At 35.4% G+C, this 25,509-nt stretch overlaps 2 protein-coding genes across 2 annotated transcripts; one reads left to right on the top strand and one right to left on the bottom strand.

Annotated features, from left to right (window-relative positions):
• The first annotated feature begins 3,140 nt into the window (after window positions 1–3,140).
• Window positions 3,141–17,637, top strand: LOC136809177 (proteasome subunit alpha type-5-like). The gene is made up of 10 exons (XM_067065695.1): window positions 3,141–3,202; window positions 4,116–4,182; window positions 4,446–4,572; window positions 5,511–5,578; window positions 6,004–6,111; window positions 8,456–8,514; window positions 8,999–9,051; window positions 9,547–9,596; window positions 10,360–10,446; window positions 17,001–17,637. Exons 1-10 carry the CDS (start codon window positions 3,174–3,176, stop codon window positions 17,082–17,084), a joined length of 732 nt encoding a protein of 243 aa, XP_066921796.1. The 5' UTR covers window positions 3,141–3,173; the 3' UTR covers window positions 17,085–17,637.
• Window positions 17,638–19,379: 1,742 nt separating this feature from the next.
• On the bottom strand, window positions 19,380–24,028 carry LOC136809176 (N-acyl-phosphatidylethanolamine-hydrolyzing phospholipase D-like). The gene is made up of 4 exons (XM_067065693.1): window positions 23,324–24,028; window positions 22,609–23,049; window positions 21,474–21,833; window positions 19,380–20,359 (listed from the first exon to the last, which is right to left on the bottom strand). Exons 1-4 carry the CDS (start codon window positions 23,546–23,548, stop codon window positions 20,042–20,044), a joined length of 1,344 nt encoding a protein of 447 aa, XP_066921794.1. The 5' UTR covers window positions 23,549–24,028; the 3' UTR covers window positions 19,380–20,041.
• Between the last annotated feature and the right edge of the window lie 1,481 nt (window positions 24,029–25,509).

A 25,509-nucleotide genomic window follows, 5' to 3' on the forward strand; every position in this document is an offset into this window, starting at 1 on the left:
CTGTATAATAGAGAAGAAAAATTACTTTCATCGATTTTTGTTATATTTATGTAAATGACGCTAGGAAAGGGGGGTGGGGGGGTTCTTCAGATAGCGTCACAATGACGTTAGTTGCAGGAAAAATTGATATGTGAGTGACCCCTTAAGAAACAAGTACATAAAGGCAAAACTAGCAACCTTGTACAAAATTACTGTTGACAAAATCAGAAGAATACAGATTAAACGTTGAAAATAGTCAAAATCTAAAAGGAAAGTAGAGAAGAAAGTAAATATGAAATACTAGCCGGTACCCGGCGTCGCACGCCGGTTAAGCTGTAGCTGAACGCACTAAAAGTCCTTTTAGATGTTGAAGCTGGCTTATGATGTAATCTTTTTTCCAAGTAAAAATGAGTAAAGCAAAAGGTGCGATTGCAGCAGCTGATTGCAGCCCTAATAAGCCGAGATTTGCGGAATTTTGCAAGACCATGTCAAGGATTTTGCAGTGGCAGGTCTGAGGAATGCAGCCCTTGTCATAAGATTACGTAATCGCTTGTGAAAGTGGCGACTAAATAGGCCACTATTTTCAGGGCACTTTCGGCGGTTTTACCCCCCATCCCGCTTTTGCCGAGTGGATAGCAGCCTACGTATGCTCATTTACCTGATTTTTGGTCAAAATTCGCTTTGAGCAAATGATAGTCTGAAAATTAACCTGTGTTGTAAAAGACAAATCAATTATATATTATGACATTATCGTTACAAAAGTTTCTTCTGTAGTAATTAGTTATTCAAAAGACTGTCGCATTATCTCACACGACTATACAAATGATCCTGAATGATCTCTAATTTCTCTTTTTTTTCATTTGTTGTTTGTTCGGACATTTATTTTGTTTATTACAGTATTCCTCGTATTCTTAAAGTGTAGCTACATATTTTTTTATAAGCAGCGCAATTTTTTAGATAATCTAAAAAGCTTTTACCTAACTTACGAAATAGTAAAGGTTGAAGGTTCCATTTATTATTTTAGTTTTTTGAAACTATAGAAAAAAATCTATTCATACAAAGAAAATCAAAGAAGCAAGCAAAACACGTTTTGTATTTCTGTTTTAAAGGGATTAATTATCAGATGATAGTTTTTTACCCAATTATTGAAGCGGTTTTATACATGTTTTATGGATGTCCAACACTCAGAAATGCCATGCAGACGTCCACAGGGACAGAACGAAAAAGAAAATGACTGAGAAAACTAAAAGACAATACATGATATAAAAAATGTTTCATTTTTTCAAAAATGCAGTTGCGCTAAAAAATCATTTAAAGTTGTGTCTGAGCGGTGCTGCAGGATCCTGCAACTTCATAAATGATTCAAAATGTTAATCCAATCAGATACCAAACAAAGTTTGTCTCTGCGTGACTACAAAAAATCAGTTAAACAGTTCCTTGAATATCTTTTGACGAAAAATATTTTTTGAAAAAATATTTCATAGTGTTGCTGATAATGAAGTTTCTTTTGTGAATTGAAAATTATAATTATAGCGCCAAAATTCATTTTTTTCTTCGATTTACTTTGACACTTTCAGGTCATATTTTAGAAAGGCAAGGCAGCGTCCATTGGTGGCCAAAAAGGGCACTTTTCCAGTGTTTTCCCACTGAAAAGGCTGTTTATACCAATATTTTAGTAATTTCAAAGGGGGCAGCGTCCGATAACCGGCCGCTTAAAGGGCATGAAAAATGGCCTGACTTTCTCGAACGAATTTTGAATTCGTCAACTACCATTTTTAGCATGATGTCAAAAAATTCAAAGTGTAGTATTTTTTTGTGAAAATTTAATCTATTGTAAGACATTTTGCGCAATTTTTAACCACCTAGGTAAAAAATCCAGCATTCCTCTTTGATTCACACTAAAGCGAAAAATGAGTAAAAATGGCATTTTTTGCCCGTTTTAAGACTATGAAAGGCCAGAAAAGGGTCAAAATGGTTTCTAAATGGTGTCTTGTACTAATATTCAACATAAAAAACAAAATAACCCCAGCGAGATCACTCAATATTTCAATTTCAAGCTAAAAAGGCTGATTATGGGTAGCAAAATGCATGAAAACAGCATTTTTGAGGAACCACAACTTTTAAACTTTTTAAGGTACACACTTGAAATTTTTAGCAATGAAACACTTAAGAGAAAAATCAATCTTGAGTTTTCAAAAATTTACTAGAAATCCATAATGGCGCCCTAGAAATTGAGTTTTCATGCTAAATGCCAATATTTCAAGCTAAAACTTGATTTTCTCAGGCTAAAATTTCAAAAATCGTTTCAAGTGGTGTCCTGAAATCTTTTGGTGTTGAAAGTATTCTGGAAATACTCTGGGAGAATCAAAATGGTTTGGGTAAGAAATTTACCAAAGTCTGCCATTATAGTATTGCATTTCCCACAAAAACGCAATATTTAGTGTTAAAAGTCTAATTTTCTCAGGCTAAAACCGCAAAAATGATTTCAAATGGGGTCCTGAAATCTTTGGGTGTTGAAAGTATTCTGGAAACACTCAAGGAAGATCACAGTGGTTCACAATGGTCATATATATATATATATGCCAAAGTCTGTCATTATGAATTTTATTTCTTTAGGAAGAACACTCCAGCTTACTCAAAACATTGTGTTTTAGAATGAAATACAATTCCATAATGGTGAACTTTGGCAAATTTCTGACCAAAACCATTTTGGTTTTCCCAGAGTATTGAAGTGAATTTTTTGACTTTGCCATTTGACGATCTACCCTAACGATTCCAATCTTTTTATTATAAGGCAAATGCATGGTAAGTTATGGCCAAAAATAAAATCACTGCACACCTTCTTGAGACATGGACTTAAAGTTAAAAATCAGCTTATTAGTCAATTTATAGCTTTGACCAACCAACTTAGTACCAGAGTACTAAGTTGGTTTTCACTTATAAGTGATTTTATCACACCTAGGAAGAATTATTATGTAAATATGGGCAATAGTGTAAATTTTCCACTTTTTCCTTAAAAAATCAACTCTTTCTTAGGCGACATTGGGTTGAGATGGTCCTTATCAACTTTGATTACCCACCTGCCTGCATGGTTCACTACAGCCTAGTACAGACTCCCTGAATCAGCTAAATTAGCCTGTATGATATTTAAATTGTTTGACTTCGTTTTTTAGTGATAATTAATTAAAACAAGGATGTTTCTCACAAGAACTGAATACGACAGGTAAAATTATTTTACTATTCACTCTGGTTTATTTAAAGCTTTTGTTTTTTAAACTAGTTTGATATCATTTGCTTACTCATCAATTTTGAAATACAAGCTTTTTCAAATTGTATCGACACGGATGTGGAGCAATATTGGTCAGAAAGAAGAAAAGAAAAGCATTTTTTGGTTTATTCAGCATGTAATTGAACACAAATAACAACATCAGTCTGATATGAAATATGTGTCTGATATGAAACAGGAACACTTATGTAAAAATAAAACCTTTAAAATTTTGGCTAGAATATTTTTCTGTATGTCCATTCCATCAAGGTTTGTATAATATAATATTTTGTATAATCAAGAAAGTTAATATAAAATTATTTAAAATTTCCTTTTCCTGGAAAATCTTTCTTGCATCCCAGGAGGATTACTATTTAGATTTCTGCAAATCTGAGAGTGATCGCACGCTCTGAAGTGATACATAATAGATATTTAGAAAGCCTAACTGATTGTTGTTTAAATAGATCTTATCTTGGAAAATTCTTTTGGTTCTCAATTTTTTGGTGTAAACAAGGAATAGAGTACAAGATATTTATTAGCCTTATAAAGCACATTATAAAAAATGAATTAATATACCTACACTAGTTAGTTTTTCTACAAAACAAGGGCTTTAGTATAATGAGATCTTGCAATGGGTTTCAACCAGATCAAAAGAAATTCTTTAGTCATTTTTCAGTATGAAGAATAAAATTTCATTATGTAATGCATAAAAAGGAATTCCGAGTAGAAATTTTTAGAAATCTTGCGTCTTTCCCTGGGTTTTTACAGCAAATACCACAATGATTACTCGTCAAACAACTTTTCTTTGAACTTTCAGATAATTTCTTTACACCAAACTACCTGTTTATTTTATTTTGTTTTCACATTGTAGAGGTGTCAATTTGTTCTCACCTGAGGGAAGATTATTCCAAGTAGAATATGCGATCGAAGCTATCAAGGTATGTATCTTGTCACATACCTGTTGTAAAGTACTCCCTCTCTGACTTGTATCAAAGTGGTACAGTACCACAGTCCTTTTAAGGTAACAAACCCTTATGGACAACTCTCGAATGTCCCATAAGACGAACAAACTTTTAAATCGATTTATGTACTATCATCTCCTCATTGAGGGATAACTTTTTGGTAAAAAGTTGCTATTAACCTTTTTTTTTATTAGTTACTACTACAGTTTGTAGCATACTAAATTGAATCTCATTTTCAGCTTGGCTCAACAGCCATTGGGATACAAACATCAGAAGGTGTTGTATTGGCTGTCGAAAGAAGAATTACCTCACCGCTTATCATCCCTAAAAGCATCGAGAAAATCTTCGAAGTTGATCAACACATCGGTGAGGCTTTGTTTCTCGTTACCGCTCACACAAACAGAAACTTATAGACCTTTCCCAAAACCCACTTAAATATGAACTTCTATAAAATGTAAATTTTCATTAATCTGATATTATCACAGTTCAATTTGTTTTGGTCTAATGAGAAATGCCTTAAAATTTTGTTCCATTTGGTCTACTAGATCAAAAGATATTTCACTTTCGTTTTCTACAAAATTCCTCTTATTTTGTAAGCTTCCGGTTATTTTCCATACCTTACCCCGCCTCGTTTTCATGTGAACAGAAACCAATTTTAACAGCGTTCAGACCAGAGAGTACCAAATTCAGGACCTACTAGAGACCATCTTACTATCTCTAATTCAATGATCTTCAAGGGACCCAAAATTGTCTTCGAACTATAGCAAGATTCGAATTACAGAGAACAATTTACACCATTATCCAACTGAGGGGACAAATATTATAGTTCGAATTACAGAAAGTCTCAAATAATAGAGGTTCGAATTAGAGAGAGTTGACTGTACTACATTTTTCAGATGGTTTAGGGTGGACTAGGGTGGAAACCTTTAGTATTATTCCTTAAAGGGACATAAAACTGACGAAATTTGTAAACAAACTGTATGCAGCGGGATACAAAATCAAAACAAATGTCGCATGTCAAAATAGAAAATCAAAACAAATATGGCTGATTTTGATTGTTTAATTGTTTTACAAGTTTGTTTTGGACACGTGGTTTTAATTGTTCTCTTTGGTGACACGTGGTTTGCGCAATGTTTACATTTTACTACTTTTATGCCCCTTTAAAGTAAAGACCTTGGAAAGACCTTTCCAAAGATCCTAGCATTCCCAGCTGGCACACAACGTTGTTTCAACGTTCATCTAACGTTATATGGACGTTGTGTACGTTAGATGAACGTTGAAAACATTTCTCCATTATTTATTAGGATGTGCAATGAGTGGATTGATTGCAGATTCTCGAACCATGGTTGACAAAGCACGTGTTGAAGGCCAGGTCAGTTCACTTCTGAGTCCATTTTTAAGATAAAATCTTTCTTCGAGCAAGATTAACATACCTAATTTTTACGACAGTCTTCCTGTCTTTCTTAAATTGGAAAAGTTTTAGATTGAGATTAGTCATTTTGGATTCTGAAAGTTAATGAAAGTTCTTTCGAGTTTCGTTTCTTCGAGTTCTTTTTGGGTCTACCACAGATATTAGCAGATTATTTTTTGCACCAGTCTCTCTTCCCCTTTAACCTCATCTCTCTAACTTTCAAAAAATTTGGGATTTGGGATTTCATGCATTTAGGATTTTGAGGGGAAAGTAAAAGTGAGCAAGTAAAGGCAACCCTTTTCAACCTTTTTAGGGCTCACACTTTTTTCAAATTTGACCTAATAATAATAATCCTTTAAAAATGTCGATTTAATTTTCTTCCATAGAACCATTGGTTTACGTACAACGAGAAGATGTCCGTCGAAAGTTTGACGCAATCACTTTCCAACTTAGCATTGGCTTTCGGTAATAGAGACTATGATAAAGGTGCAATGGTATGTCAATCAATTTTATCGGGTCGAATATACATTTTCTTTAAAATTAACCTTTTGTATGACGTACAAGACCTACATGAGGAATTCTAATATTAAAGGGGTCGTTGTAAAACATGGAGTAGCTCCATGGAGTACTCCAATGGAGTACCTATTGGAGTACTCTAAAAATATTGCAGACCAGATTTTAGATCGCAGGGAGAGGAAAATAAAGACCTGTATAATTTTTTATTTGCTCTAAAACCACTGTAGCAAGAATGTGGCTTTCATGTTAGTCTCTTTTTATATCCTTTCATGTCATCTGCATCACATTGAGTATGAAATTCTCATATCAAAGAAATAATTTGGCGGACTCCATTTATTGTGATTGTCTTATTATTTTGTTAATTGAAGTGTATTTTGTCAATAAAATTACAATGAATAATTAATGCTCTAAAACCCCTCTGTAACCTCTCTCACAGACTGTCCCCAACTGCCAATTCATATTCAGTCATACTACCTGCATCATATTGAGTATGATAAAAATTCCTTTTGGATATGGGTTGATAAGCTATGTATTCTATCAGATTATATGATTGTCACAATATTTTCTTTATAAAAGTCAATCTGTTGACAAAAGGACACAAGAAAAATATTGCTTAAGAAAGCTCTAGTGCCCTACTGGTGTTACATAAATAATATAACACACAATACTATATACAATTACACTGATATTATATGTATTATTATAAAGTGTTTGATATATCAGAGCTATTCTGCAAGCTAAATCTGGTCTGTTAATTGTAGAATCAACAAAGATTTTTAAGCAGAGGGCGTGCGCTATATGAGCTTTACTGCCAGAAATGATGGTAGCCATTTTTTCACAAACAAATACTTGAGAAATTCTTTTGATTGCTATAAATTGAAAGTTTACAGCTGGTGGAAAAGGTTGATTATCAAATTTGTGATATTCATCGCTCTGACAGGTATTTAGGGGGTACTCCATTAGGTACTCCATTGGAGTACTCCATGGAGCTAATCCATGTTTTACAACGACCTATATTAAAGAAAGGATCAGGCTTTTAGTGTTTTTTTTTCTCGAATCTAGTATTGATCAGAACTTGATTTTTCCCGAGAAAATAATGTTGTCTCTCTCCTGTAGGTGATTTCCTTCTTAGCCCTATTTATCTCAGGCTTTTTTGAATGCAGTATACGAAAGTTTAGAGGCTGGAATATACCAGGTGTCGAAAACCTATGACCTAGATGTGCTATGATCGTGAAACTTTCAAGGAATGATCCTTGCCATAAAAGGGAAACCCATAGAAAAAAATTACAGTTGATGATGTCCTCATATAGGTGTTAACGTCATCACAAAGTTATCACCTGTCGCCTCAATACCAACGCCTTAATCAATGAAGTATAAGCCCGAAGGGCTAGAATCGAATCTCTAACGTTTCTCAGGCAAGAGAAAGTGAAGCCTTAAAATATCATAGTGTCCTTCAGGGTCTCTTCCCCCCCATGCCTAGAACGAAAATTTTCCATCCCCCCCTCATTTTTCTCCACCCTGCCTCCAAAAATTTTTCTTTCCCCCCCCCCCTCAAGCATAAAATTAAAAAGCTGTAATTTGATGGGCTTAACGCTTATTGTTCTCCCTAAGGTAGTTATAATTCAAGAATATATGGAAAGGATGGTTGTTTTTAAACCATAATATTAAAAAAACTAAGCATTATGCTATATCATCTCATAAAACCAGATTTTTTTCAATTTTGAATAGATTTTGGTGAGTTCCCCCCCATGCCTAGAATGAAAACACCTTGGCTTCAAATCCTACCAAGGAAATTCAATTCTACAATCAGGGACAAAATACTTGGCACAAAAGGGAAATTCACCGGGGTGTTTTGAAACCACAAATTGATTTTGACCTAATGAAAATGCCTCAAAATGGTCGGAAAAGGGTTATTTTTCACATTTAAGGGGTTTTCTCCTAATTTTAGACCCCCCGCAGAGCAGAAATCGGCATTGTTAATTTTCAAAGACAATCAGGGACAAAATACTTTTTAACGCTACGAGTTTTAACGCTAGACTTAAGATCCAAAAGTTTAAAAATGGTCCAGTAGGGCTTGAAATATAGCCTAGAAACCAATAAATCCCTCCCAGATCGAAATAATCGATGAAATCAAGTTGAGGGCCTGAAATTGACATTCTCGCTCGAACTTCAATTTTCGAAAAATGGTAAATTAGCCAAAAGTGCAAATATATTATGGCACGGATTGTAGTCCTTCGGGCTTATACTTCAATGGCCTTAAATGCCTCAACGCCTCAATGCTCAACGCCATCAAACCAATCAGTTTGTTTTTATTTCTTTCAGAGTCGACCATTTGGTGTTGCGTTGCTCATCGGTGGAATCGATGAAAACGGTCCTCAATTGTAAGTTGGTGTTGTTTGTTGTTGTTTGTTGTACAAGCGATCAAGAATTTTCTTCGAATGATAGAAAGATTTGCATCACAGAGAGACTATTATACACGACTTTCCAGGTTGAGGGGACTAATCTTTTAGTTACAGAAAGATTCAAATTAGAGAGACTTGACTGTAGACCTGTTGACGCTGGAAGGTCTCTAAGGAAGAGGAGATCGACATAAAGCCTAATTATTTTTCTGGTCAGGGTATTTTCTTTGCACTTTGGAAGGAAAATTTGTCAATATACCACCCTGTATTTTTTACAAATTATATATACTTTTAAGTCAAGCATAGCGTTAGTGTTTTCATAGTTAAAAAAGCCCAAAAACCTCGGAGGGCCCGTAAGCTGCTAGGCTGGTCAAGCATGAGGGTCATTTGAGAAAAGAACATCAGACTTTTAAAAGCCCTTCTATTGTTCAATTTAGATGATTGCAAATTTTTCTTTCTTTTGCAGATTTCACTTGGACCCTTCTGGAACGTTCTTGCAATACGATGCAAAAGCTATCGGTATAACACAATTTTGTAATGTCTTTTTCTCTGACCTTGTAAATAACCCCTTCCCTATTACGATGCAAAAGCTATCGGTATGATAACACTATTCTAATGTATTTTTTTCTCTGGCATTGTAAATAACCCCTTCCTTATTACCTAGTCTGAATCGCTGACCTCTCAGTCTACCCATTACCCTCTGTGCGAAAAATCCTTGGGAACCTCAACAGCTCCCCTGTTCTTATGGGATATGGAACTAGGATCTACTATTTGGAAATAATATTATCATTTAGCTAGGGGAAATTCGGAACTGGGGCTACTTTTAATGGTTGTGTTGATTAGTCGTAAAACAGGCTTGCTCTTCATGACCAGTAAATCTATTCTTGATATTCATGTCGTAATCTTTTATACGGAAACACACGGGCATTTGCCACCACGCTTCTTGTGTTTCTATATAAAAGATTACGTCATGAATATCAAGAATTTAACACAATTATTTTTCTTTGCACACAGGATCAGCCAGTGAAGGAGCTCAACAAACGCTGCAAGAAGTCTACCACAAGGTATACAATGCTACTACATAATGTCCCAAAAGGTTTCCTTATTAATTATGTGAATATTATTCATGATAAACATGACGTAAATGTTTTATGCGGGAGTATTAGACCATGTGCAGACGTTACGTTTTCATATCGCTTTGGTATGGTTTTTGTTACGGATACTCATTTCGGAAAGTTTCGGAGCAAGAAAACGGAGCAGTTTCGTTCCGATGAAAATAGTGGAGCGAAACCGTTTCAATCTATTTCGCTTGTTACATCTTCTTTTTTGACGTTTCAAATTTTGACGTTCAAGCATGCCTTATTAAACCTTACTCTATAACTCAAGATTTCCTTAACTCGAACAAATTTGTGTTCCCCTTGCGTGTTGTTCCCCAACTGTACCACAAAATGTCCAAAAATTTGTTAAAAATGGTTTTTATGTCTTGAGTTAACTTGCGCGAGTCAAGACTGCGCCATGTTTCACGGTTTATCTTTGAAAACAGAAGTTAATTATTTTATAATTCATGATATGCACCACTGGAGAGTCTTCTGAAAACTTTATATTTTCCACCCAATACGTCACTTAAACAATGGAAAAAGTTACGTATTAGGTGTGAAATTTTTGAAATTTCTCAGAATGCTCTCCAGTTCTTAACCATATCATGTTATTCCCAAGGCATTTTTGAACTTCATCATCACCATGTACCGTACACCTCGGCTAATTTTCCATGACTCAACCGAAAATGTAGACTTTGTGATAATTTTTCGTTTAAATTATCTTCTACAGTCGATGACGCTAAAGGAAGCATGCAATCAAGCACTGACCATCTTAAAACAAGTCATGGAAGAGAAATTGACCGCCACTAATATTGAGGTAACTTTTATGAAAAATAAAACTAAATCACCCCTCCCCGCAAACAAGGGGAATTTTAGCGAATAGTCCGGGTACCTCCCGGCTATAACCTTTACTCAGTTTTTTGATGAGACAAATCTCTGGAAAGTTTTGTATGCGATTTTTAGTTATTGGCTAAGTAAATGCCAAAGCTCACTTGATGAAATTTCAAAAGATTAAATCTACCAAGTAACAAAAAATTTGCATGGTACACGCTTTTTTTTATAAGAATAGGGGTATTCTAACGATTTTGCCAATTTTCACCCTGATATTCTTATAGAAGATATTCTTATAAAAAAGCGTGTATGAAACTTCACGAAAGTAAATATCGTAACTTTTGTGATTTTTGTGAATGTAGTTTACTTTCTGCTTAAAAAAGGAATAAAAAATTGGTCTACTGAAGAATCTCAAACAATGAAGTATAAGCCCGAAGGGCTAGAATCGAATCTCCTTGGTAGGATTTGAAGCCAACAAATCTTACCAAAGTTGTGCGGCCTTGAGCGGCTCGCCTGGTTTTTACACAAATGACAGATTGAAACTAAAATTTACCGCTAAATTTCGAAAAAATATCAATCGTAATCAAAGGAATTGCTAGATTCAATCTGTCGTCGAAAATACGGCGCATCTTTTAAGGCTTCACTTTTTCTTGCCTGAGAAAGGTTAGAGATCCTACTCTAGCGCTCTAGCGGGCTTTAAACTCAATGAGCACAAGACCCGACCCGAAAGAATCTCAAAACAATGTGTAAATAGGGTTTCAATCGGTTGTTAGGATAATATAAAGATGGGTGGATTTTATGATTTTTGTCATGGACACAAAAGAGACGTTAAAAGCTCCTCTTCTCATTTTACGACTTAATGAGGTCAATTTTCTCTCTTCATAAAGATTGATCGCTCTCCTCTCTCATCGTGGTTTGTAGTGTTGACAGTGAAATCTTTTGCACGCGTGTTCTTACAGTGCACGTTTTTTATAAGAATATAAGGCTTCGATTTATTACCAAAGTCTTTTAAGAACAAGTTAAGAACACTTCAAGGCTTTATGCACTCTAAAGCGTGCAATCTCTTCGGAAATTCCATGGTGAAACTAAGAACATTTAATTTTTTTAGGCTTAGAACTCAAAGGCTCGTGTTCTTACAGTGCACGGTTTTTATAAGAAAGAACTATATAAGAACATAAGGCTTCGATTACCAAAGTCTTTTAAGAACAAGCTAAGAACATTTTAAGGATTTATTTATGGACTCTAAAACACCCAATTTCTTAGGAAATTTCATGGTGAAATTAAAAACATTCAGAATATATTTAGGCTTAGAACTCAAAGGCTTCGAAAGTTTTTGATGCTCTTATAAAAAAACGTATATCTAGATAACAAATCTTTCACGAATCACTTCGAGAAAGTTACTCTTAGGTGCCAAATAAACGGGGGGGGGGGGTTCGTATAAACGGGGGGGGGGGATTGGAAAAATTTTTCAAATTAAATAAACGGGGGGGCCTAATTACCGGGGGGACCTAATTACCGGGGGGGTTGGAAAATGGACTTTTAAAAACCCTAAAAAGGGTTAAAATAGACTAAATTTAGGCTTTTTAGAGTAAAACAAGGAACTTTCCTTTTGGTAGCTAGAAATTTTCAAAAAAATTAATAAACGGGGGGGTCCTAATAAGAGGGGGGGGGTTGGAAAAAAATCGAAAAATTAACAAGCGTTTATTTGGCACCTAAGAGTATCCATGTATGTACTTTTATAGAAATATGAAAGTGTCTTTAGATTCTTTGCCGTGTCATTTCATTCGGTTACAACTTGGGGAAAACAGAGCACTGTGGTTTACCTTTGTGAAGATAACTGTTTTTTTATAAGCAAGCATCTCTCCCTATATCAGGCTTGCGTTATGCTTAGCATTTTATTGTTCTCGAACAATAGAGCTATTGTTTAGGTACCAAAAAGTGATCCTACATATGCTTATAAACGTTATGATTATAAAAGAAAAAACATGCGCCTTGTTCAGCAAATTCTTTAGGGAGATAAACCATTTTATTTGGTTTTCCCTTGGAATGATTAAATCTTCTCATGACTTTAGAAATATTTGAAACATTCCTAAAGTTCCTAAAGGAAATTTAACAAGTCTTTAGTGAATATGTTCCGCAGAACTCTGGATGTGACCTCCCCTTCGTTGCCAGGGCCATGGTCTCCCATTAAAAACTGATCATCAATGAATGAGTCATTGTATGTTATAATGAGAGGGTTTGTACGTAGTGATTAGTTCCCAATAATTAACCGATTAAAAATTTTATGGCTAATTAGAAGTGCCTTAACTTGAGGTTTTAACTTGACAATGAGATTATTTTCCGAACGGTTTGTTGTCATAGGTTTTGATTATTTGCCCTTGTGACCCTAACCCTTCTAAAATTTTTTCACAAAGACGTTAAGGTCACACACAGCCTTTTCTCAAACCTTGTTTTATATGTCATCGCTCAAGTTTTGAGAGATTTTGATCACTTTGGAATTTCCGTCTAAACTTTTTTGTTTTGGTTGTAAAAATCTTTAACCCCTTCGTCTTTAAAGTTTTTATACATTAGGTGGAACCCAGTTTCCCGATAACATCCTAATTCTTACTGTCCGGTATCTTTTTCATTTACATCCGCATACGCCCCTTTTATCTGTGGGCGTGACCATTGAGTTTAAAGCCCGAAGGGCTAGAGGTCAATCTCTAACCTTTCTCAGGCAAGAAAAATTGAAGCCTTAAAATATGCGCCGTATTTTTGATGACGGATTGAATCTAGCAATTCCTTTGTTTTCGAGTGATATTTTTTTCGAAATTAAGCGGTAAATTTTAGTTTCAATCTGTTGTTTGTGTAAAAACCAGGCGGGTCGCTCAAGGCCGCGCAACTTTGGTAGGATTAGTTGGCTTCAAATCCTACCAAGGAGATTGACCTCTAGCCTTCGGCTTGAAACTCAATGGGCGTGACACTCCTGTTCTTTTTCTCTCGGCATGGGCCCCGTCAACGGGGGGGCCGGGGTGTCCATGGCCCCCCCCCCACTTTTTGGTAGACCATGTCATACGTTTTTAAGAGTTACTATCTTAAGCTGGTTTGAGACCAAATCAAACCACAAAAACTATTATTCTCCCCAATTAGATATCGTTTTAAGGTGTTTTGAGGGTGTAGAAAGTGAAAAATTTTCTTCGTCGCCCAACCATGGTGGGCGACATTTTTTCCCAAAGTGTTGGCCTCCTCACTTAAAATAGCTCACCGGGGCCCATGCTCGGATACCTAATAAACGGGGGGTCTGGAATAAGTGGGGTAGGTGCAAAAATTCGTAAAATTTGATAAGCGGGGGTGGCTGGAATAAAATGTCCTGGGTGGACAAGTTTTGAAAAGGAGGCTAATACAGCAGAATTAGGGTAAAAAAGGGAACATTTAAAAATATTTCCCCAAAATTTAATAAGCAGGGGGTTGGAATAAGAATTTCCTGGGTGGAAAGTACCCATTACTCTCGGGTACCTAATAGCCGTCCCCCCCCCGCTTGTAATTAATTTTTCGAAAATTTTCCACCCAGGACATTCTTATTCCAACCCCCCCCCCCGCTTATTAATTTTTATTTTTTTGGGAAAATGTTTTTGAAAGTTCCCTCTTTTGTCCTAATTCAGCTGTATTAGCCTCCTTTTCAAAATTTTTTTACCCAGGACATTTTTATTCCAACCCCTCTCCCCGCTTAATAAGTTTTGAGATTTTTTCCAACCTCTCGCTTATTCCAATCCCCCCCCCCCCCCGCTATTAGGTACCCGAGAGTATATGTCGTCTCAGACCCCGTGAAACACCACAAGTTTTCCAGTTTTGAAGGATTTTGAAGCCTTATAAGTTACTGTCCTGATTATTGTTTTAATGCTCTTCAGCCCTTTTCCTTTTTAAGGTTTTGCACAGTGTGTTTTCCTGATGACATCTCAATTTTTCCTATCCGGTTATTTTTTGACATCCTTAGACGCCCCTTTGTATGTTGAAGCAGGGCGTGTCTTTTCTGCTTTTGCAACACATGAAATATGTTGATCACGAGAATAACATTTGATAGTGATTAAAAACCTCAAACTTCCTTTTGTCTCTCTTTTCATTCTTTTGTTATAAGAACAAATTCTGTCTCTGTTTTCTTTCTCTTTTTTGTAAGAACCATTCTGCTTTGTGTCTTTGTGAATGTTTCCGAGCTCTGTCTCTGCGGTTTACAAACAATTTCATTTCCGTATCAAAATTTACTAGCCGGAACAATGTCTTATTTGAATTAGCTTACTTGGTTTGTTGCTGTTGTTGTTGTTCTTCACGTCGTTTTTCTTGCAAAGTCAATATGAAAAGCAAACCTGCCACTAGTTTTTAATATCCCTTTGTTACAAAAATAAAATAAAAACAGCAGGGAAACCGCACTACAATTTACAAATGTCAATACTTTTTACTCAAGACGGTTATTTTCTCCCGACCGCAGGCGAATTTGGTTTCTAAGGCGATAAGGGTTGATCACCTTGTGACGTCATGCACGCAATTAGATATCTTATCTCTGTTGCTATATTTTTAACTTATGGAATGTTGGAATGTTATCTTAGGGGATCAAAAGTCTGAGATCGAAACTTTTTATTTCCATCTTTTAAGAAGGCTGAATATTGAAATTGGTATTTCGTAAAAAGTTAATACTACAATCGTTGCCAATATATCATGGCACATTTCCGGTGGTCAAATTTAGATACATTGCAATAACCTCCCCCTCCCCTCCGAACAATGTTGGTGGGAAAGAAATATTGCTTGGCCGGCCCTTAGCTCGCCCCGACAACATTGTTTGGGGGAAGAGGGGAATGCTCTTTTTTGTGCTTTTTGCCATAGGTTTAAAACGATATATGTAGCTTCTTGAATCTCTTTACTGTACCTAAACCTGATATCAAAGAGTCAGAGCTTCATATTCCTGCATATATCGTTTTCGTTTAGTAAAATAGCCGAGCTATGGAATAGACTTTAAGGAACCCGAGATAAACGCGAGACAATATGATAAAAATACCTTGGACGATGAATTTCTGAAAGGAAAGTTGAATAGAATATGATAGAAGAAAGATCCTTCGATGACTAGTAGCGTGGTGCCAGGGGGCAGCCCCCCCCCCCAAGCGGTCAATTTTTTGGGGGCGCCGAAATACAAAGGGCGCAAAAAGACGCCTAGGATTAATAATTTATTTATTATTTATTATAGGAGTATATTTCGCAGGTCTATTGACCTCTATGAAACAATCTAATTCAAATTTACAGTTCATCAATAACGGTCTTTTTACATATTTTCTTAAAGTAGAGCTTAGCCCGAGGGCTACCTCTCACTTTCCATACACAGCATTCATCCTTCTCATTCTTCGTTTTCTCTTTAGCTTTTTCATGCCATTCTTTAATGGTTTCACGTTCTTTCTTGGAGAAGTCATCTGTTACACTGAAATTATCTTCGTTTAGTTTATGGACTGAGGCCATAATTCTTTTCTTGTCTTCTTCATTGGCCAACGTTACTTTCAATGGCCGCCATCTTTTCGTCTTGAACATATCATCCTTTCGAGCACCGATTCGTTTTGCAGTGACAACATTTATCTTTAATCCCATACGATTTCCTACAACTTCCTCCACGTAATCTTTATCACCGGCCCGCTGTTCCTCTTTGTTCTCATCTTTATTTTCACCTAAATGATGGACAATGATGTTACATCTAGTTAAGTTCTTCCAGCGATCTTCTTCTCTTTCTTCTTTTTCATTTTTGATAAATTTCTTGATGATAACCTCCTGTTTCTTCACCTCTTCCTTTGTGATATCTGCATATGTTGCCCGTTTTGGTTCTTTAGCGACGTCTTCTTTGTTCATAGCTATAAGTTCCTCCATTTTCTTCTCTAGATTATGCAATCTAGTGTTGAAAACAGATTCAAATATTTGCTGACCTCCATCTTGACATTCTGCTTCCGTTATTGTTTGGGTTATTTGGTTACTTCTGACTCTTTGCTTACTTGTTTTGATTTTTTCCAAAAGTATTGGCGTGACTGTAACACATTTTTTACATTCGAAGCGTCGGCTTTTGTATTGCAGACAAAGCTGAATTTGGTATGCGGGAAGCTCCGAACAAGCATAATGAACGAATCTCTGGCATTTCCTACATTGTAACATATCATTATCCTTTATTATTTCATTCGTGAAGCATTTATTGGCGGTACAGGATCCATATTTTTCAACATTTTCAGTGGATTTTTCATCGATTGTTGCCATTCTCTTTCATTCATTCGCAATGAGCGTGGCCGTGTTTTTTTCGGTGCACTTTTGCTTTTTTGCACCTTAGAATTGGCAGTTTTCGGCCAAAAAGAGAGAAAATACCCTAGACTTTTCGAGCTCGTTTCGCTCGTGTCATTTATCAAAGATATTTTCTTTTCATATGGGGGCGCCAAAATCGATATTTTCTAATGTAAAATTGCCTCCCCAGTTTGCCCGAATTTCAGTCGCGGTACTGTTGATGACATGTATTCCTCAATATTTTTTTTTGTCTTTTACTTATAGTTGGCAACGATTACAGTAGCCGATAATTTCAAGATGTTCTCCAAAGACCAGTTGGAAGAATTGATCAAAGAGATCAACAAGTAAACATTCCCTAGTTTATTTAATATTTGTGAGTTATTCTATGAGATAGGGATTTTTAAGATCTGAGCTCCTATTCTTGCCTCAAAATTCGGAAGTTTCTTATTATGATGTATTTAGGGAAATTCTTGATATTAATGACGTAATCTTTTATACGGAAACATCGGGTGTTTGCCACCGCAGCTTCATTGTTTAAATTCAAAACTTGTGACAAACGTCCGGTGTTTTTCGGGTGTTTCCGTATAAAACGTCATGAATTTTTTTATTCTGGAAAGTTACGTCAGTTTTATTTCGGTTGATTTGGCTTTTAGACGAATGAAAATTCTTTTCAAAACGCCACAAAATCGAGGTTAAACTTAAACTTGGTTTAACTTATAATGATAATTCAAAGGGAACGGAGGGCAAGGGTTTAACCAAGTTTTATGATCAGGTATTTTCTTGTATTAGAATTTTTAATGCCATCATTTTCATTAGCGATTTACCTGTAAAGTTTTTTTTGGAAAGAAATATTTAATTATTTTGAAGGAAAAAGAAAATTGAAATTTAAAAAAATTAACAACTTTTTAGTTATTCTTCTCCTGTTATTTTTGCAAGTCTATAATTTCCTCCTCTTCGAAAAAACATCTTGCATGTTCAATTTTTTCGGCAATTTTGTCAACCATGTCAGTTGATTCTACAGTATTGGCTCCCAGGGATCAGGAAAGTTGGCGTCAACAACTCCTTTAATGATTTTTAAAAAGGTTGAGGCATTATTTAAAGAAGCAATTAAAATTCGGGGAAAGTTAGTCTGAGAGGCTTTTATTTTTAGCTATTCTCTGCAGTGCCGTTGCAGACGAGCATATTTTCAAATATGGTTTCTTAAAGATAACCTGAGATCAGATTGTGAATGTTTTCTGCACACCACGCTGAAACTCTAAAGGGATGTGTGAAAACAAACAATCTGACGAATATGCAATCTCGAAATCGTAAGGACCGCGTTCGTCTAAAAGGACTAAGAACGACAATAAAGTTGCGTGATTGTGTTCATGAATAGGTCGCCGTATCAGTTTTTAACTTTCCGGCGCACAACAAGATTCTTGTTGTAGAATTTTCCGCGGGAGGACTATTTTCCTAAGATGTATAATTTTCAAGCGCCTTCAGAGGTTTAGCGTGCGCGTTAGAAAATTATGAACAACTGTTATCAGGTTACTTAAAGACGACTGTTCAAGAAAATATTATATTTGTTGCTTGATTGTTATTCATTGTTGATTTTTGGTGTATTTTCCAGCAATGTAAAGGCTTACTTTTTAAAACTCTCGCCGCCCCCGCACCCGCCTCCTTTGGCAGCCAAACCATAACCATGGTTGGCACCATTGAGTTTAAAGCCCGAAGGGCTAGAGTTCAATCTCTAACCTTTCTCAGGCAAGAAAAAGTGAAGCCTTAAAAAATGCGCCGCATTTTTGACGACAGATTGAATCTAGCAATTCCTACCAAGGAGATTGACTTCTAGCCCTTCGGGCTTATACTTCATTGGTTGGCACCCCGGATGTCACTAAACTTCAGGCTCCCTCTCCCCAGTATCAAAATGACTACAGTATATAAAAATGTTATAGACAAAAGTTACCCGTAACCGTATGCAAGACTGAAAATTATACAATATTTAAAAGACTGGCAAAGAGAAAGTTTTCTTGAATTATAAACTCTCCACTGTTTCTTGTTTTAATATGATTTAGAAGCTGTATCTTCACCACGTCGACATTTACCGAGACTTTACGTTTCTGATGGATTGATTTTTTCAAACCTTCTGGTAGCCAAGAAAGAAGCATTAGCGAGCATCGAGCTTGCTTGGCTGACCTTCTGGAGGTTGAAAATTGTTCCTTAATATCGCGAGCCAGGCTTTGATAGTTATTAACACTTAGTTGTTAATTCGTATATGCATGACCCAGAGCGAATTTTGCAAAAACAAATATTCTTTGAAATCCTTTAAAAGAAAACAAGTTATTCAACCATGATTTATTAACACAATTCGCAAATATCTATCATAGAATTAAATTTCTTTTTCTTCGAAATTCGGCGTGAGTAAATTTACGTAAAAGAATTTATTTAGTAAAGCAGGAGCAAATATATAAAAAATGAAAAAGAAAGAGATTTTTCAAAAAAACCTAAAGGAAAAGTTTTAAAAGGATTGCGAAAGGTCGCATGACCTAGTTATACGAAAATTTATGCTAAATCTGGCCAAACAGAAAACACAGCACAAAATTGCTGGTTAGAAAAGGAAAATGGTTACAGAGCAAGTGGAAGTGATAATGAAAAACCAAGAAATTCGAGTTTTCAATTTTATTTGCCCAAAAAAACTCAAGAATTCTGAATATAACCTAAGGTATAAGAAAAACACACTTGTGGTAAACGAAAAAAGTAAACCTAATTACAAAATTAATGTTAGTTAAAAAAATTGGTGTGTAAGTTTGTTTGCAAGGTTGGCGGAAAAGACCATGGGCGAGCGCAACACTTTGGCGGGCGGCCGGATGAATAAAGGCGGTGTATGTTTTGATAAATGAAGAAATAGTAGAAAAAAAATGTAAGATAAACAAAAAACAAAACAAAAAAACAAAAATAAATTAATATAAAAAATAGAGTGACATTAAAAAACCAAAAAGAAAAACCCTAAATTTGTTTTTTTACCCAGAAAAATAATAAATTTTATTCCATATTTTGTTACAAAATTAGCGAAGTATTTAAAAAAAGTTTGTTTGCGTCGAAGTGGTGTGTAATGAGGTTCGTGTGATCGCAAATTTGTGTTCAGTCGTACTATGCATAAATAGTGTCTTTATTTCCACTCTGCACATTTAAGTATAAGATCACGTCTGATGTTTTGCAAGCGTCAAAATAATCATTTTGTCTCTGCGGTTTTTTTGTAGACATACCGTGCAAAGATAAGAAAATCGGAGTAACATTTAAAACCCGATGTCTAGAGAATCGGGATTCTAATCGGAAGCGGATCCCGATTTTTCCTTTTCGTCTTCGTCAGCCGGTGTTTCATCGACTAGTTGGTTGACGAGGTCATCAAGCACTGATTGGTCTTCGGGCGACGTTTCTTCTGGGGCGTTTGCGTCTCCATTTTCGATGACTGGGACATCGAGTGCGACAGTTTTCTCGTTTTCTTTATCTTCCTCGCCCTCTTTGTCGGCTTCTTTGATCTCGATTAATCGTGATTCTCCGTGTTTCAAGAGGAAGAATTGCATTTCAGATAATCCTTGTTTGCGGAGCTCTTCATTCAAACGTTGTGGTGGTTCAAGGTAATACTGAAAGTCAAAAAAAATAAAATAAGTCAGATTGAAACAAGTTTTTCCTGAAACCCTCAATACTGAGGTTAAGCATATCAGGATAATCACGACGACGGACGAAAAATGTAATAGGCTAGTGAAAATACGAAATTTGATTGGTTGAAACTCACTAGCCTGTTAGATGTTCGTTCGTCGTCGTGATTTTACCAATTTACTTAACCTCACTAATAACGTTACAAGGAGGGAGAGATAAAAACACCAAAGTTCTTACATCTAAACATGTTATTTTTGTATTAAAATCTCGCGTGTCCAATCTGCACGCGCCACGTGCACTAAGTCGTTTTAAAGTCACGACAAAGGATAGAAAAATAAATAAACTCATCCGTGATCTTTGGGGTGACATAAAATCAGGTTAAAGTTTCTCTAAATTGGATTAATATTCGAGGTTCTATAGCAAAAAGGTTTCTCGAACAGGGATGGGATTATAAAACTAAGTTTAATTGAGAGAATGTTTTGATTTGTTATCAAAGTTGGAAAATAAATCTACCACATGAATGAAACACCCGATCAAAACATGTTCATTCCTCTTTTGATCACTTTTAATAAGAAGAAATATCCCAGGTCAGAATAAATGGAATTTTTGAAAGATACGAAAAAGATGTCTTTTGATTCAGAGGATGTTTCTCCTTTGCGAATGAAAGTATCAAAACATGCAGAAACATGGCGTTCCAGTGATATTTTAATTGGTCAAAACCAAAAAGGGTTAAATCAATCTTGTCATAATATATTACATTTTACAGATCAAATTACAATCTTTCCTGTCAGGAAGTTTTCCTTTGACACAAAACATAACTAGAAATATACGACGTTAGAAAAAATAAAGAGCTCTCTGTTTGCTGTCAAAACAAACAGCAATATAGAAAATCTTTCACTCAAACAATGTCTTTTCTCATTACCAAGGTTCAAAGATACACATTACGTGTTCTAACAAGGTTCAAACAACAATAGACCTATGACCCTTAACAATCATCGATTTCAAAACAAACCGTATTCCAAGGTGCACTTAACACAGCTCAACAGCTAGAGACAATATTCCTAACAAGAAAATTCAAGAATAATTTTTGATGCTTACCTCATTTGCAATGGTAAAGGTTCCCCATGATAACGCCAAAGAGCACATAGCCAAAAGGTCTTGATGAATTTGAACAGATTCTTCAGGTGTTACGTTTCCGTATCCGAATTTCCAGTCTGGCTCATAACATCCAATGGGTAGAGCTGCCATGTGGAAGGGTCCGTATTTGCGGCCAATAGATTTGAAAACGTTACAGTATCCAGTAGCTCCTGAGACGAAAACTTTGTATCTTGGTGACATGATAACCCAACTGCACCACAAGACTGCGTTGTCATCATCAAAGGTTCTGTCATGGTAATTTTGTGATGGTGTGCAAGCAATGTTGAAGACCGTTGTGGTAACATCTTCGTTTTCTTCAATCTGAAAAATCAGAAAAATTAAATTTTTTTATTTCATTATTGGGAATTCGGAATAAGAAAGAAATTTGAGAATTACAGACTCTTAGAATTGAAAGAGGAGGATCAGAGAGAAAGATCTAGCCGAGGATAAGAGCTGGCTCCTTCAGGTAATTCTCTGCTTTGTCTGATGACAACAATTTGTCACACCCACCGAGTTAAGGAAACACAAGGAAAAAATAACTGCATTATCTAATCCCTCTTTAATTATCCCTTTCTAGTTTTGAATGAATAATAAATTAGATCAACATGCTAGACACTTCATTTAATGATCTCAATAATGATTGGTGATTGCTTTTGTGTTTTGATAATGAGAAAGCTTTTTCTTTGTCTTGTCACCTAGTTACAACTATTTACTTTTCAAAAGCACACCCCTCACTAGGCTTTATTTATTTAATTGCATCGACCAATGACCTGAACACACGTTTTGTTGAGTGCAAAAGCTAAGAGGATTTATGGCAAACATATTCATTTTATTTTTAAGTTTAAAAATATAGTGACATTGAACCATACTGACTCTTCCAAATTAGAACAAAGCCTCCTTACTCTTCTCAGATATTTTACTAAAAGGTAAATAAATAAATACTTACTTACTTACTAAATATTTCCCTTACTATTAGCAGTCTCTCTAGACAATGTACTGTTTTGAACAAAAAATTCAATTTCTCTTGGTGGCAAATTTTATCCCAATCCCTTGGTAATCTATGTAGACAATTTACTGTTGATGATAAAATGCAAACCTTTGTTTCGTCAATGAATTCAACTTCATCTTCTTTCCACCAGTCTAATTCAACAACATTTCCGCATCCAGCTTTTGTCATCCAGTCTGCAGCACCCATTGGGACATACCACAATAACATATCGCCAAATCTCTCATTTAATTGACGTACAGATGATAAGTCCAGATAATCAAAATGAGTATTAGTAATAAAAACAACATCGATTCTAGGGAGTTGTGCAACAGAGTATACTGGTTGCCTGTATCGCTTGTTGTCTCCTGGATGATAATATTTAATTCCACGTTGATTGAAATTTGGGTTAACTAAAACATTGACGTTATCGAGTTGAAATAACGTGCTGGCGTGTCCCAACCAAGTGACTCTGATGCCATTTTCTGGTGGGTTTTCAATTCTTTTTGGGTCAGATTTCATCATTTGCATTAATGGCTCTTCATCCAATTTCTTAAAACAAAAAAAAAATGAGCGTAAAAAGAGTGTATATACAGAGAAAGGTAATTATAGAATTGCAGAAATCTTTCTACATAGGACTGATACTAAGACTGATGTAATGTTGATGAATATTCATCAACATGAAGAAATGTAGATTGAAGAAATGGCTCAAAACACTGATCGACTCTTTGGTAATTGTATTTGTATTTTTTTCTTCATTTGAGAACCTGTTCTATTGACTTCTAGCAGCTAGGTCAATTGAAACTAAAATAATTATCATTCTTACGGCATCTGAAGGGACTTTGCTGCTGTCTGGAGTGAAAAAGAATTTGAAGTTATTCCACCCATCCGGGGCAGTCTTATCTGTCTTCCATGGTAAAACATATTTTCCTTCCTTCTTTACAGCTTTTGGGTATTCCAAGTTATCTCTGTCGTGTGTGATTTTGACTGTTTTCTTTTGGATTGTGATTTTTTGGGTTTGGTGATCGGCATTTTGTGGATTTGCAGACATCTTTGCTAATTTTTGTTACTTAGTACTGGTTGTAAAATAATTACAAGAGTTAAAAAAATGAGCAGATATATTTCCAAAGCCTGATATTTCTAACAACTGTAATTTAATGTTTACTCAAATAAAGAAAAAAGCTCTGAGAGCTAAAAGTCATGTAACAGGTCAAAAAACAAGTAACATTAAATCAAGAAAAAATAAAAATAAGTTCAGACAAGCTGCAAAATGAAATGTATAAACCAGGAAAAGGCTTCAAACTCCACAGAAAGATTAACAACTATTATACATTATATGCAATCTAAAAGAAGTACAGCTTTATTTAAATATAACATTTCATAATACGGAAAGAGAAACCAATCAAATATTTTCTCAATGTCAGACCAAGTGAATGTAAATCAAGTAAGTGTCTCACAGAGTAGAGCGATAAACAAAAAGCTACTTTTGGAAACATGAAAACCAAAAATGTATTCCCTAAGTGATTTTCTCCTTAATCGATTCAAAAATTAAGTTTTCATAACTCGAGGCAGGATCAAATTCAAACGTGAACACACCTCATAAAAGTTTTAAAGATAACCTCAGCATGAAGAAATGGTCAAAATTTGCAATAAAAATGAGTGAACAAAAATTGCTTTGAATACTTTTTCAGGAGATAATGTTTCTCCCTCGAACTTACCAAAGAAAATGAATGCTTTTGAACTTTTCCTTGCCTGAAAATGCTTCTGTCGACTAAAGTAAGTAAAAGCCGAGTTCATCAGAGCAATCCAAGTTGCCACACCTGCACTTTTGAGTGTCGAGGAGTTTCAGCCATGTGTGAAAACACGAATAAATTTGAAAAACAACGTAGGAATCAAAACAAACCGTGGTCAGATTAATTATTAGATTCGAAAATATAAACAATCACCGTTTTTCACGTAGAGCAACTGACCACGTTTCCTGTAAATAAGATAATAAGGGGATTAATTATGTGCATAAATTACGAAGGAACAATCAAAACAAAATTTGCATAAAAGAAAATGTTTGAACTTTGAACTATGATATTTATCCAAGATGGAGGACAAAAGACTCCAAAATTACACTTGGTCACTAGGGAATTAGAAGTTTGAAACTAAGGGAGCGGCGAAAATTGGTATTTAATTTCATATGTAGCTATAACATCAATCAATAAGCTAAGATAATCTTTATTAGGGAGAAACAAAAAAGCTAGTATTGAACAAACGTAATAAGTAATATGAAAATTTTAATCTTTTTACCCGGCTAAAACAGCGATAATATAATCAAGATAAAAACGGTAACCCTTAGTAACAATTTCTACATAGTCGCTATGAGACAAAGGGGGACAAAAAATTGACAGAGGCGTAATTCAGTTGCTAAGCTTGTTGGAGGCAGATTCGACCAAACAATAAAAACAATTTCAACAATATCTTATTATTTCCCAATAGCTCCCTTCTGTTTCGTTGCTTTTGACAAAAAAAAAATTCGACAAACACAGGACGAAGTTAGGATAAACAAATAACACACAATTAAATTGGGAAATCAAATAGGGATACACAATATTTTTCTTCTCTATAATAAAGCGTTGTTTTGACATTGAACTAACTAATAAAATCCGTGGAACAGGATTGTCACAGGCAAAGTTTGCAAAGAAGCAAGAAATAAAATGCGCCTAGTTTATTTCGGCGACAAAAAAGGGGGCGTACAAATCAGAATGTATGTCGTGCAAAAGTGAATTTGGCTCAACGTTTATCCGGGTCTCCAGTGACGTTAGATCCCGGGGGGGGGGGGGTACTTAGGTAAAAATAGGTGCTGGGTATGTGCGGACGGTAAGGGTCGGGTTTTTCACCTTTCAAAGTCTCTCTAAGGGTTACAAAAATCAGGAAATTTCAAAGTAGTCTCTCTAAGGGTGGGAAAAATCACGATTTCTAGAAAAAAATTTTGATTTTGAGAGAAAAAATTACAAAAAAGTCTCA

This window comes from Clytia hemisphaerica, unplaced genomic scaffold, assembly GCF_902728285.1.
Source record: "Clytia hemisphaerica strain Z4C2 unplaced genomic scaffold, Clytia hemisphaerica genome assembly, whole genome shotgun sequence".
Classification (NCBI taxonomy): Eukaryota; Metazoa; Cnidaria; class Hydrozoa; order Leptothecata; family Clytiidae; genus Clytia; species Clytia hemisphaerica.